This window comes from Rhinichthys klamathensis, unplaced genomic scaffold (genome assembly GCF_029890125.1).
Source record: "Rhinichthys klamathensis goyatoka isolate OS25496 unplaced genomic scaffold, OSU_Roscu_1.1 h1tg000523l_1, whole genome shotgun sequence".
NCBI lineage: Eukaryota > Metazoa > Chordata > Actinopteri > Cypriniformes > Leuciscidae > Rhinichthys > Rhinichthys klamathensis.
Window position 1 is genome coordinate 1468639 of NW_026607002.1, and position 15170 is coordinate 1483808.

Consider the following 15170-nt stretch of genomic DNA (forward strand, 5'->3'; position numbering starts at 1 on the left):
TTTTTGCATGCATGTATAGGCCACACACCAGAGCATGTGAGTAAAGAGGAGCGGTGTGATGCTTAAATAGGCCTATAAGTTAAAAAACTCAAACAAAACATACGTTTCATATATACGTTCAGGGCTTGACATTAACTTTTTTGCTCACTAGCCAATGTGGCTAGTGGTTTTCCAAAGTTACTAGCCACACAGCATTTTTACTAGCCACATTTTTGTTGTTGTGAAATTACCTGATTAAAGTTGACTATGGCGTGCTAAAATTTACTTGAACTAGATTTACAACCCTTTTAAATCTAAAACCACTGTACACACGCAAATCAAGACTAGGTATAACAATACAGGTCATTATCATTAGCTCTGATAAGGTTGTGTGTAAAGCTCCTTTAAAGCTCCTATAAAACCATGTATTAAGATGAAGACATAGCTTCTTATTGCATAATAAGAGTGGTGCATGGATGTAGAAGATTAATAAAAAATATAAAAAACTAAACAAAAAACCTTTAGCATTAGAAACACTGTCTGTTTAAATATCAGAATTACTTTATTGAGCCCCGATGGGAAATTCTTTGTTACAAGTTGCGTTTTCTGTGTCTTTGCACACCAGAAACGTGTCTGACTGGTGTCTGCTGGTAACGTACATGGAGGGCTATCTCGGGATTCGGGCGTTGCAGCATAGACGGCAAAATAGGCTATAAGAATATTTCGTTCTGTATTGACAGGTGCAATATTTGATTTTTTTTTAATTATATCTGCATTTGCCAAAACCTATGGACTTTCAAACATAAAAATGCCATTTATTAATATGTGTTCGTGTCAACATGACATATTTTCCTATTCTATTTAGCCTGGAAACGCTTCCAACAGGCTTGCGTGTCGCGTGAGAAATAGGCGTCGGTTTTTTTTCTAGCATGCACGCGTTTTCGGCGCGGCTCGAGACGCGCGTCACGCAGGCAGTGTGCAAGTTCTAACCTGTTAACATGGGAGCCGAAATAAAAACGGACACACCACGCAGCTGAGACGCGCACGCCATGCAGCCAGTGCGCTTCAGATGCCTTTTGAAAAGACTACAATTATTCAACCCGCCAAAGTGGCTAGTTGAAGTGACTGTGTTACCCGCCACGAGCAAAATCCACCCGCATTTGGCGGGTGTTAATGTCAAGCCCTGTATACGTTTAAATAATATAATCCTATTTTTTTTATTTCATCTATGTTGATTAGCTATATGAAAAGGGAACCGCATGAGATGAGTAAGGATCATAAGATGCCCAATAAATCGAAAACATTTGGAATGGGTCAGACATAATTTTGGCCACTTATTAAGTTTTGTTTTGTAGAAAGCCTTTCTTTAACCTGTTAAGCTTCAAGCCCATTTTTGAAAAATCCCCAGATATGGCATTCCCAAACTGAAACAGATACAGTTCATGAACCCTTTGTACTAAAAGCACAAGTAAGATCTCATTTGAAAGCTGACACCTGGAAGTTTATTGTAAATGTAGAATTAATTATTGTCATAATGAAAAAAAATAGTTATAAATAGCTTCAAAGTTTTGTAAAGTTATTATACATTTATTTTTATGAAACATCTTCATGAAAATAAAATTGAAGTTGGCATTGTAGCAATCTAGAAATGCACTGCAGCTAAAGCCACATGTCTAACCATGTTATATTTAAAATCTGAAGATGATAAGTCTAAAACTCTGTATTTAGTTCAATGTTTTTCAAGATCATGTCATATGACTTTATTTTGATTAGACTGGTGTTTATTGTCATCTTATAAGCATCTATTCAGTCTATTGCCTCTATTGTTTTGTGATGCAAAAACGAGTCCCATTCAGTCTCAGGCTCCCCTGCACATATTCACACCTCTCCAGCCTGTTTATTGCTCTAAATATGCTTTTCTTTTGTCTGCATTATAATCACTAACGACTAGCAATTCACACTGTTTCAATCCCTCATTTATTTTATAAAAGTTCTCACTTCACAGTGAAACTGTATCAAATGCCCTTTTTGAAAAACGAAACATTTCAGTAAGCATTCTTATTTAGAAAAAAAATCATAAAAATTACATCGAAGTTAGGTAGCAGGTGCTCAGTACTAGCTAGCATGTTAGCTTAGCACACCCTCAATACACGACAATTTATGAGAATAAAACTATGTTTGTGCTCCAACTTACTTTATAGCGCAAGTCGAGTGTTTTAAATAACTTTCTGTAATCTGATTTGGCTTCAGATAAAAAAATCAGATAGAAAATATATTATTTTATTGTATTCTGCACAATTTGAAAGTCTATCTCGATTAGCATTACATTATACATATAATCTATTATTATGAAAATACCTGACATGACTCGAAGAACACAGGTAAATCAAATATCATTGCAATCATGTTTATTGTCTTCAAAACATCTTTATCTGCACTTTACAGCGATCTCGGATAGCTTTGTTTATGAATCACGACTTCCTGAATGTCACATGATTATGGCTCTTCTTCATGTGATCCATATATGGACTTTACTGTGCAAACAGCGCCCCAGACTTCAGTATGAATGGATAACACAGTAAATCAGAGTATACAGCGCTCAAAATGATTACATCGACGCATTTGGGTATAAATTCAATAAATATTATTCCTGTCTATAGAAGTCTGATGTAAACCTATGAGAATCTATCAATATTTCTCCAAATCTGCACATGTTTGAGCTAAAAGCCCTGAGGGACGTTGTTTTGTCAAGCACTGTCATGACGATCGCACGGGAGTTTTTTTCTGAATGAGAGCAGCTGACGCTCATAATTCATATTAAAGGTAACGACTCATTTTTTTATTTCATAACTCCTGACACAAATTAAGACATAACTGTCACTATAAGTTTCACAGAATACAATAGTGGTCAAATACTGAAACTTGAGTCTTATATCGTTTTAATGATGTATAGTTTGTCAAGTTAATCACATTAAATATGATGGTAACTTTGAACTATTTAAAAAAAAAACGCTTCAGAGCGCCCACGCACTGGTGACGGTTAACAGGTTAAAGTGAATTTCGTTTTGTATAAATTGTGTCTTAATTTTAATCAATGTTTCATCAACAAATTGCCTGGATTAATAGGAATAAGAAGCAAATATAGTAGACAAAATAATTAGGACACGGAGGCGCCGGCGCGTGAACTGGAGCGCGTCTCATACCGAAAACTGACAGAAAACCCTAGTTTATTAATAAACAATTCAAATGTTTAATGCATAATCCTTACTTTGGCCGGTTCTTTGTGGCAAAAGTTTTAGCTACTTTACAAGATTAGCATACTCCCCTTCAGACTCTCTGTTCTTTAAGATTGGGTGCACACAAAACCTTCTTTTCTGTCTTTTAAAGAAAACGAAAAGCTCGTCTTCACTGGATGATGATGATGATGAAGTGTCCGTGTTATCTCAGCTGTCGGCGCGAACGTTTTGGAATGTTGAAGCTCTGAACGTCGCAAATTCGCGTCGTGGCTGATGTGAATGGTTTTGACGCGAACTATTCGCACGCGAACTATTCGCTTTTCCGTTTCGCTTTTTCGTTAAGCGTCCGGTGTGAAAGGGCCTTAAGGAGTGAGTTGTAATGGTAAAACCTCCAAACATTTGGTATTTCTGAAAAGCCCTGAATGTGCTCTTTACAGGACTGTGACATGAATGATCTCAGAAAAATTCGCTAAAATATAATGTCCTCTACAGAGGATAAGGTCTATGCCTGGGTCTCAGGAGGATTTGTCAGTTTTCATCTTAATGTTCCTCATCAGTCATTAAAGAGAATGAGGGAAAACACCAACCTATTTGTTCCTCTGTATCTTCATCTTTTATTCTGCAGGGTTCTTCCTCAATCTCCATCTTTACAATAGTATGTCCGTAGTTTCTCCTGGAGTAATTCCTCCTACTTGCTTCTTCTCCTGTGGGAAGATGGGAATATTCCCCAGCATTTAAACTCTCATTGTTTAGAAACAGATCGATTTTTTTTTTTTTTACAACAAACACAGCTATGCAGCATAATTCAAAACATAATAATAATGAATAAATTCTGAACATTGGCTCTCAGTCTTTATTCACCTTTTTAATCATGGTTTCTCAAAATAATTCATAAATATTAAATAGATTTTCATAGCTTTAATAGAGGCACACTGTAATGCAGTGTTATAACATTTTTACATTTTGGCGCATTTGTTGATATGGCAACTAGTAACGTTAACGTTAAATACACAAAGTTTCGTCATGCTAGCATGTGTTTCACAACTAGCCCCGCGATAGTTCCCTACATCCCCACCCCTAGCCTACATTAAAAACTGTTTACCAGGTTTAATTTGTTCAGTACATAAAATGAAAACACAACTCATAATCTTTACAAATTGTAATCTGAAAAACAGTCAGTAACGAGTTTACGTTTCACGAGCGTATTGAACAACAACAGTCGGTTCATTCCGATTAATTTCTGAGTGATTCACTAAATGAACAGACTCGTTTAGATTTTTTATTTCTCCTATTAAATAATAAAATGAATGTACTCACAGTCTGAAAAACGGCAGATTTAGAGCAGAATGAACGGCTGTGTTCCACTTCTCATGTTTATGTTCCCTTCCCTCGCTCACTTCTCTTCTTCTCCTAGACTCGGATGTGTGTCATTGCTTCGGTTGCTCGAGCGCCTCTACTGGCGGAAACCATATTAAACAATATAACGTAGATTAGATACAATACAACCAAAATAAGATCTGTTATCTTGTTTGAGATTATAGAAACACTATTTATCTCCACAAATATGTTTGATTTGGGATAAAGATTCAAACTTCAAATATCTGCTAAGCAGTTTGCAATTGTAACTTAGGCCTATTTACCTTTTGGACATTTATTATGACAGACTCTGATGACGTCATCCAATCTTACAGACAGTCAAAATGATATTTTCATTTATCCATTCCTGATGCATCGTGTTGCTGCTGCAGCATAAACATATCACAACAAAGTGCATCTATACACGCCTTAAATAATCTGCCAGAGCCCGAGACGGAACTTGACGATATCCCGCCTATCCTCGGGCCGGGCCGGGCCCTTGAACTGGAGACGTGCACTCCCAACACAATATAGAGTGCGGCGCGGGACTAGATTTGATGGCCGAGTGCGAGCGCGGGCGGTAATGCACTCGTTTGCACTCGCAAACGATTCGCAGGAAAATAGAAACTATGAATAAAAAAACGAATATATTTTTATTCATCTGTTGCAGAAAAGCAACAAGAACAACTAAAACAAAATAGAAACGATTTACAGGCCAGAGTTTCTATTTATATTATGTTTGCAGTTGAGCGATGTAGCCAATCACAGACATATAGTTGATTTCTTGAACGCAATGGCCAATCAGAAGCATTTAAGATAGACTCCCCTCACCGCTCAAAACTGACTTTTTGTTCAGTGCTGAATTCTGCATGTTGGCAAATCCTCTAATTATAACAAACAAAGTGTAGATATTATGAAAGATTCATTGTGCATGTCAGCTTCATTGATAATAACAGAGATGTGTGAGATCGCGATGAACTGTCAGCTTTTTAGGAATTATTAAGGGAGCGCACTTTGCGCGCATTCAGTCATGCCAGACCAGGCACGCAGTAGCCTGCTTGCTTTTATGTTAAATTAACAGTGGTTTGTGTGTTGTTAAAGGTGCATAGCGCAGGTTTCTGAGTTTTTGCAGAACTATGCCCCCTCTGGCGACAAGCGAAACTGCAACCAGAGATGTGCATGCTCATGGATCACACGCACACGCACGCTTGCACGAGCTGTTCATAACCAAAAGAGCATCAGCCGCACAAATCAGTCATAATGTCTTCAGAGGTAATAAAGTTATAAATCTGCAAGTCATTTTAAATATATGAAAGGAAAGGCATTTGAGTAAATTACACACTTGTGTGAGGGGAAAACGGGGGTAGTAGAAAAGTTAGTTTTTTGTTTCCATCTATCTCCATGTATGTTGAACTGTTTTATGTGTTTACTGTATCCACTTATGAGTGTATTATTATGGAATCACGTTCATGAACAATATAAGTTATTTATTATTTATTTATTTATTTAAAAGGGACAATGCATGTGAATGAACATAGCTTTTCAGCAATGTACATATGCCAAAATTAGCCCCCAGGCTATTTTACATTTGTAGTCCCATGTGAGGTCATCAAATTACTGAACAATTACTGAATAAAGTCGTAGTTTTTGTTATTTTTGGACCAAAATGTATTTTCGATGCTTCTAGACATTCTAACTAACCCACTGATGTCACATGGACTACTTTGATGATGTCTTTATTTCCTTTATGGACAAGGACAGTATACCGTACATACATTTTCAATGGAGGGACAGAAAGCTCTCGGACTAAATCTAAAATATCTTAAATTGTGTTCCGAAGATGAACGGAGGTCTTACGGGCTTGGCACGACATGAGGGTGAGTCATTAATGACAATTTTCATTTTTGGGTGAACTAACCCTTTAACTGCATTAAGAGGGAAACGTGATACTGTTCCTCAAGCGGCTGGCTCCTAAACGGAGTGGAACTTTGGGTTTATGCCTAAACACTTATAAACACACAGAAATATGCCAAAATGCCCAGCTTGCTGAGTATTCCCCTGAACAATGTCTTAAGTAAACATAAACGGTTGGAAAATAAGTTGCATGTGTAAAAGTATATTGAATCCGTGCTTTCGGTCTTAAAGTGACATCAGCCTAATATTCCTGCTGCTCACTGTTTCATTAAAGGGATAGTTTAACTAAAAATGAAAATTCTGACATAATTTACTCACCCTCAGGTTGTTTCAAGTCTGTATGAATTCCTTTCTTCTGCTAAACACAAAAGAAGATATTTTGAATAATGTGGGTAATAGGGGTGGAACGGTACACAGAAGTCACGGTTCGGTTCATACCTCGGTTCAGACATCACGGTTCGGTACGATTTCGGTACAATGGAGTGAAAAGCAAAGCAAAAATGCAGAAGGCATTTTTATAAATGTCTTAAACCTTGTATTTTTTTAAATAAGTTTTATTAATAAAGGCATAGAACCAGTTTATTTGTAGTGCACTGACAGTAGTTTTATATAATTAGTTTATTAATTAAATTATTAAAAAGACGAAAAGACCTTGAGATATGTTTGGTAATTGTACCTGAATGAATTTAAAATTAATTTGCTATTTCAGATCAAGATATTTGTTTTCCTTCATTTTAATTAACTAACTTTATTCTCATCTGAATTATAAATAATTGATTTCCGTATAAAATAATACTACCATAAAAACTTTTGTTAACAGTTGTAGGTTACAGTTTGACAAGAGTTTAGAGTGTGACAAAAGCACAATGTTGTGTTTTATTGCCAGTGTACACAAATATAAGTAAACAATTTGCAGTTTTAATGATGTCCTGTATGAAAAAAATGACGGAGTATGTTTTTACGTTTCCACTGTTCGATCGCCCGTGCCTCTCTCTCACACACACACACACACACACACACACACACACACACACACACACACACACACACACACACACACAGTTCATCGCGCGATTCGCGCCCGCGCCTCTCTCTCTCTCTCGCACGCGCGCACACACACACACACACACACACACACACACACACACTGTTCATCGCGCGATTCGCGCCCGCGCCTCTCTCTCTCTCGCGCGCGCGCACACACACACACACACACAGTTCATCGCGCGATTGGCGCCCGCGCCTCTCTCTCTCTCTCTCGCACGCGCGCGCACACACACACACACACTGTTCGATCGCGCCTCTCTCTCTCGCACACACACACACACTGTTCATCGCGCCTCTCTCTCTCTCTCTCTCTCTCTCTCTCTCTCTCTCTCTCTCTCTCTCTCTCTCTCTCTCTCTCTCTCTCTCTCTCTCTCTCTCTCTCTCTCTCTCTCACACAGACACACACACTCCTGCATTGCAATCTTGATCGCAGCCTGTTCATTGCTGCGTTCACAGTCACACCAAAAGCGAATAGAGCGAAATTTATCGCTATTTAAGAGGTTTTTTTTTTTATTTGTACCGTGTATTCTGCGTGCAAATTCGTGCACCGAACCGTGACGCCCGTACCGTTTCGGTTCAATACGAATACATGTACCGTTCCACCCCTAGTGGGTAACCAAACGGTTAATGGACCCCATTGACTTCCATTTATGGAAAAAAAAATACTATGGAAGCCAATACCCATCAACTGTTTGGTTATTGACATTCTTCAAAATATCTTCTTTTATGTTCAACGGAACAAAGAAAGGCTGTAATTTATGACATAATTTTCATTTTTGGGTTGAGGTTAAACAAAATCAGCTGCAGAGAAGCAATATGGTCAGGACCCAGTGATTTATTCACATCTAGATCTTTTTGTCACAAAATACTCTGAAACTGGTTGAGGATCCAACTGCAGTCGTTTATTACAGAGATTTGGAATCATAATCCATAAAACAGGCAACAGGTCAAAACACAGGACAGATAATACAAAGAGACAACAGAGCAGAAAAAGAGTCAAACAAGGAAATCCGAGAAACCGGGCAGAAAATGAAAACCAAAACATGGATAAGCGGAGGGAGAGCTCTCAGAAATGCAGTGCGACACTAACAAGACTTTGCAAAGAGTGAGTGAAAACACAGGGCTTATAAAGAGGGTATGAGTGGCAAAGAGCTGCTAAGCTTTTAAAGCTGTAAAGCTGTTAAGCATTTGCTGTTTGTATGCAATTTTATTAGAATATTTTTCAATGCTAAAAAGTCTTTAATATCTTAAAGGGTTAGTTCACTTAGATCATTTGCTGTTTGTATGCAATTTTATTAGAATATTTTTCAATGCTAAAAAGTCTTTAATATCTTAAAGGGTTAGTTCACTTAGATCACTCCTCCATAGGCTTTTTAAGGGATCGAAACTGGCCGACGTACAACACAGAAGCTTTGCGCAGTTCCACTACGTGAAATCTCGAGGCCCACAGGGAAGGAAATGAGTAGTTGAATAAAGTCGTTATTTTTGTTTGTTTTTTTGCGCATAAAAAGTATTCTCGTCGCTTGATAAACTTAAGATTGAGCCACTGTAGTCACTCGGACTATTTTAACGATGTCTTTCATAACTTTTGGGCCGTCTATACATCTAAAACAAGTTATTTAAAACATAGATTATGATTTAATAGACTATTGTTGCCACTTTTACCTACATCCCTCATATATTCTAACTATTATTTTGACCTTCCCCAAAGGTTCCCCTTGTCAAACAATCAAACTTTACTACTAATTTTAGCAAATTATCCAGCTTTTGATTAATCTGAATGTCAAATGATTTACTTGTAAGTGATGGATCCGAACACAAACATTTGCTAATTAGAAAATGTCGGGCAACGGGTTTTCTCATGTTTCTGTAGAGTAGATAATTGGGTGAAACTCTTTCCACATGAAGAGCACTGGTGCGGTTTCTCTCCAGTATGAATTCTCTGGTGTGTTTTTAAATTGTTGGATGTAGTGAAGGTCTTCCCACAGTCAGAGCAACAATGAGGTCTCACACCAGTATGAACACTCTCATGCCGTTTTAAATTCTGCAGTCGTGAAAAACCCTTTCCACAAAATGAACAAAAGTGAGGCTTCACACCAGCATGAGTTTTAAGATGTGTTTTTAAGCTTGATGCCAAAACAAATGTTTTCTCACACTGATCACAGCTGAATGATCTCACTCCCGAGTGACGGCGCAGATGAGTGATGAGAACGCTTTGGGATGTGAAACTCTTTCCACACTGAGAGCATGTATAAGGCCTCTCTCCAGTGTGAATTCTCATGTGCACATTTATGTCCTTTTTGCGACTGAAACTCTTTCCACACTGAGAGCAGGTGAATGGTTTTTCTCCAGTGTGAATTCTCATGTGCACATTTACGTCCTCTTTGCGACTGAAACTCTTTCCACACTGAGAGCAGGTGAATGGTTTTTCTCCAGTGTGAATTCTCATGTGCACATTAAGGCCTCCCTTATGAGTGAAACTCTTTCCACACTGAGTGCATGTGAATGGTTTTTCTCCAGTGTGTTCTCTCGTGTGTCTGTTAAGGGTTGATTTACATGTGAAACTCTTTCCACACTGAGTGCATGTGAAGAGATTTTCTCCAGTGTGAGATTTCATGTGTTTATTAAGGTCTGATTTGTGCACGTAAAACATTCCACACTCAGAACAGGTGAAAAATTCTTTGTCTCCAGATTTTTCAGCTTGTTTTTGTGTGAAATTCTCTTCAGTCTGTGAAACAACTGCATTTCCATCTTCATTTTTGAAATGATGAGGTTTTTGTAACAGATGTTTGTCTTCATTTTTATACGTCAGTTCTCCATCTTCATTAGTGAAATGATGCCATTTGTCTTTATTCACTTCCACTGGGTCTAAAATCAACATATTAAATAATAAAATCCCCAAATTCAATCAAAGAAGGAAAATGAGAAACGAAGAAATCAAGAATTAATTTTTAATGCAGCACAAATCTAGTTTACTACTGAGTCTACTAGTATCTAGTTCTAGATGTATTGTTATATACTTATGAGAACGTCTCGGTTATGTATGTAACCCTTGTTCCCTGAAGGAGGGAACGGAGAAGTAGTCGACGTGTCAACTGATTGGGATCACGCTTAGAGAGCCTGTCATCTTCGAGTACTGTTAAAACGAGCCAATGCAATTGGCGTGCGTGAAATTAATCACACACTCTGCCCCAGCGGCGCGGGTATAAATACGGAAGTGGATGCACGCACTAGTTGTTTTTCGCTGAGGAGCCGAGCGTAACTCGGAGTCAGCGGTGGTCCAGCAATAGTGGCGACGGGACTACGTCTCCATTCCCTCCTTCAGGGAACGAGGGTTACATACGTAACCGAGACGTTCCCTTTCAGTCGCGTGTCGACTGATTGGGATCCCAATTAAAACGCCATCTAGTGCTGTTACCTTCCAGTGCCTAGACAAAAGCCTTCTGATCTTCCCGCAACTGAGGCGGGGATGGAAGGGCTTAGGCAGGGAAGTCACTGCTGTTCCTACAGGACCACTGGGAAAGCGTTCCCTGAACTAAGGAAGGAAGGGACGCTGCGGAAGCCACATCCTGCCCGAAGGGAGGTAACGTGTAGAATACACATATGAACTGGGCGGATGACCGGGCAGTACAACATATGGAATGTCCATGGGGTGGCTCCAGCCTATGACTGGGGGGTGACTCAACCGGACAGTGACGGCAGAGCAGGCTCTGCCAAGGGAAGACACGGGCTCGCCGCAGGGAGCCGTACTGTGGAAGAATACACATATAGGATCGCCGTAGGGATCACAGCATATGGACCCAGCCTACACAGGTTCCAACAGTGGATACAAGTGATAGGCCTGGCTTCGGATGTTCCGCCACGTCCGTTGCCGAAGGGTATGGAGGAACTCGACAGGGTTCGGCTAAAAAGGGGGAACTCAACTGGAGCAAGAATTGCGCACGTATCCAGTCCATAGGAGGGGAATGGCGCAGCAAGCCGACACAACGAAACGGGCTTACAGTGAAACTGGCTTCATGTGAAGGGAGCCCACAGGAAGCAGCGGTTCGACTAAGGTGTCGCCCAGCCCCCGACTCTAGAATATCTGTCAGCGAAGCACTCTGTGTCAACGCCTAAGCGGGAGCACACAGTCATTTAAGAGGAGCTCACCACCTAAGTGGACATGCTGCATCTAGGGAATTCCACCAAGATGAGGGCAGACACATTTTCAGTGGGCCAACCTCACTTGGAAACAGCCTCCCCTCTCTGCTGATTTCCTTAACAGATAAGAGCTGGTCTGAGGTCCTAAGGCTTGAGTTCTGTGCACGTAACCCGCAATGAAGCGAACGGACAGAGAAAGCCAGGGCTGGGTCTGCCTCCTCCAGGGCAATGCTTGCAGGCTCACCACCTGGTCCCAGTTTAAGGGAGAGGTAGGAACCTTGGGCACATATCCAGGCCGGGGTCTCAGCTAGTGAGAGTTAGCCGGCCAGAATTCCAGGCACAAGTCGTTGACCGAAAGCGAGCAAGTCCCTACCCATGCGAGACCATGCGAGCAGGAGAACTGTTTAAAAACAGAATTTTTAACTCACTGCCTGCAGTGGCTCAGGGCCGGTCTCTGCAGTGCAGTAGCACCAGAGATAGGCCCAAGAGGATAAAGAGGGGCGCAGGGATGACCCTTGCTCCCTCAAGAACCTGACGATCAGGACGTGCTTCCCATGCTTCTGCATATGATGTTCGTCATCAAGTTTAGGGTGAAGGAACAGCCTACTCCAACCCAACGCCAAATAACTGAACGCTCTCAGGATCTCCTCACAGAGAGAAGACTCGTTCAACGAATAGGTTCCACTTCTACCTTAGCGAAGCACACCTGCCTTATCTTAAGGGGGTGCTTGCAGAAGTGATGGTCTCTGCCACATATCCTTGTGGTAGCCACCTGAACCTCCCCGTCCAGTTTTTTTAACGCGGGTGCCATCATGCCCCGTCCTTGAAATGTATTCAGGGGAAGTCAGGAAGGCTGTCGAGGGAACTAGATCTGGTTGGGCCAATAAGGGGAAACTATCAAGACATGTTCCACTCCTGACTTAGCACAGTAGGTGAAAGCGACATGCGTGCACAAGACAGGAGCACTGCTCAACACTAGATGTGAAGATCACTGAGCTTCAGGAGCATTTCTGCTCAACACCTGAGTGGGATGAAATTCACTGAGCTTCAGGAGCATTTCTGCTCACTGACTTAAGCAGCGCCAAAACGATAATGAAATCGCATAGCCACTTTCTTAAAAGGCTCACTGGGGAACGCATTTCTGCGGGGCCCCGGGGTCAGCTGAGAGCCAGTGTCTGTCCAAGGGATGTCCGCTCAGACAGAAACACAACTGGCAGAGGGACGAGTCTGGAGAGGCAACAGATGTAACTGTGTGGCCCCGAAGTGGTCCCTGCCCAGCTGGACTGCCAGGGGATGGAGTCTCCACTCTCCCTGGCCATAGCTGTCGTGAGGCTCGGTGGGGGCACGATTGAGCTGGCCGGAAGAATTTTATAGTGGAATGAAGCGATCTCAGAAGCTTCTGACTCCAAGGAGGAGGTGACGGGCGAGTTGTGACATGCGAGGGAAGCTTAGCGCAACGGTCGCGATGTTATCTTTTCAGACCAGTACCAGCTCGCTGAGCAGCGGTGGCTCAAAGTGAGGTGAACTGCCAACTCGAGGTAACGAATACCAATGCAGTCGGAGGTCGCCCAGGTCTCCGTTAAAGCATGCGGTCTTCATATGGAGGAAGCCAAGCGGCTGACTGCCATATGCCCCAGGAGCCTCTGAAAATTTTGAGTGGGACCCTTTCTCACTTCTAGCACTAGCTTAACACACTTTTCTTGAAGAGACGTGTTGGACCGAGTCCTTCTCCTGAACTGAAAAAGAGATACTCAGCCCGTGGGCGAGATTACTCTCTCCCAGTTGATCTGAAGACCCAACTGGCTATGGAGCACTCGAAGGGTAGGACTTGTACTGATACTTCGTACCCTCGACGCAAGAACACAGAATGGTCTATGGAGCGGAAGGAAAGAGATCTGAAGTACTGTCCTTCAGGTCAAACGCTGCAGGCCAACCTTGGGTACGGAGCATTTGAAGAAGCATTTCTGTGTAGTAATTGAACAGAGGCTTTCGAAAAAGGGCCCGTTTCAATTGACACAGGTCCAAGATGGCCATAACCCACCACATATCTAGGGTACAATGAAGTACGGGTTTATAGAAACCGGTCTTCATATCGGCTGGAGGAGAGGCTACATCGCGTCCTTCCCAGTAGGACTGCGACGTGCGCACACAGGACAGGAGCAGCGCTCAACACGTAAGTGTGATAAATATCACTAATCTTAGGAGCATCTCAGCTCAACACCTAGGTATGATGAATATCACTTCAGACTAGACGAGAATCCCCCCAAAAAGAAGCGACCGCCGGACACAGGTGCATTGAAACGACTGATTGGTCCATTACAGAGGGACCAGCACGTTCAACAGGAATTCCATCGGCTGCGGTGTGATGGAGGAGTGAGGAGCCCACAGGGAATGGTTACCGGGCAAGACATCCATCACTATCCTCCTATCACCCATCCCACATGGAACTCTGGGTTGGGGCATGGTAATTGGGACCCGCGCTTCGCGGACGAAGGCGAGTCTCGATCTCAACACTGCGACAGTTATATTCCCGCAATGGGAACATGTACCGTCCACAACATACGTGTGTGCTGTAAGCCCAAACACGTGATGTAACAATTGTGTCCGTCAGAGAGGAAAAGGGAACGACCACATCCAGAAACGCACAGGTGGAATGACATCTTGAAAAAGACGCAAACGCACCCGTTTTGCTCTTTCAGGAAACAGGACCCATCACCAGTGCCGGAGCACACAGGGGAATGACCGCGACAACACAAAACAGTGAACTGAAACAGTGAAGCACTCACTTTTCCGCCCACTAACCAGCCGTCAACACACACAAACCTTTAGAAATTTGTTGCTGTTAAAACAGTAGTTGAGAGCTCAAAGCTCACGATCACCGCTGCACTCGCGCTGTAGAAACCACCAGCACTTGGAGAGTCTTCCAGAAGAATACAGACACACTCGCTCGTTGTAAACAACAGCACTCTTCAGAGACATCAAATGATCGGCGGAGTGTGTGATGCATTTCACGCACACGCCAATTACATTGGCTCGTTTTAACAGTACTTGAAGATGACAGGCTCTCTAAGCGTGATCCCAATCAGTCGACACTTCGACTACGTCAAACGTGAGCGACTGAAAGGGAACCAGAAATATAAGAGGTTTCTTTGTGAATTTAGTTTATGTCATTACATTGTTTTTGGCATGAGAAATCATTAGAGATTTTATTCTTGTTTTATGCTGTCTGTAGAGGACACCAGGACTCAGTTATTAAGCAAATAAAATGGCATAAGACATGTAGGCGAAAACAATGTTTTACTTTTTTTTCATTTACCAATAAATATTTAGGTTTCAGGCCATTTTAACCAAACTTTGTATAAAGATGATTCTCAACTATGTTATGAAATATATAACAGTATGATTTGATAAACTATTTTACTTTATGTAAAATTACTTTGTGTAAAATTGCCATAAATGGGTAGTCCCATTCTATTCAATGTATATAATTTGAATATG

At 41.5% G+C, this 15170-nt stretch overlaps 2 protein-coding genes across 4 annotated transcripts in view; both read right to left on the minus strand.

Annotated features, from left to right (window-relative positions):
• Positions 1–4662, minus strand: part of LOC130073052 (gastrula zinc finger protein XlCGF57.1-like) — a 175251-nt gene extending 170589 nt beyond the window's left edge. Inside the window, exon 1 of one of the 2 annotated variants that reach the window (XM_056238470.1) lies at positions 4533–4659. The gene's annotated coding sequence lies outside the window, so the exon portion shown is untranslated. Of the gene's footprint in view, positions 1–4532 lie in introns of both variants that reach the window. The other variant, XM_056238471.1, reaches the window with a different exon arrangement.
• The window catches only part of LOC130073047 (gastrula zinc finger protein XlCGF57.1-like), a 754620-nt gene that overhangs the window by 5273 nt on the left and 734177 nt on the right, over positions 1–15170 (minus strand). For both annotated transcript variants that reach the window (XM_056238449.1, XM_056238448.1), the window contains one exon: positions 9687–10400. In XM_056238449.1, the coding sequence (XP_056094424.1) occupies positions 9687–10400 (714 nt within the window). The remainder of the gene's footprint in view (positions 1–9686; positions 10401–15170) is intronic.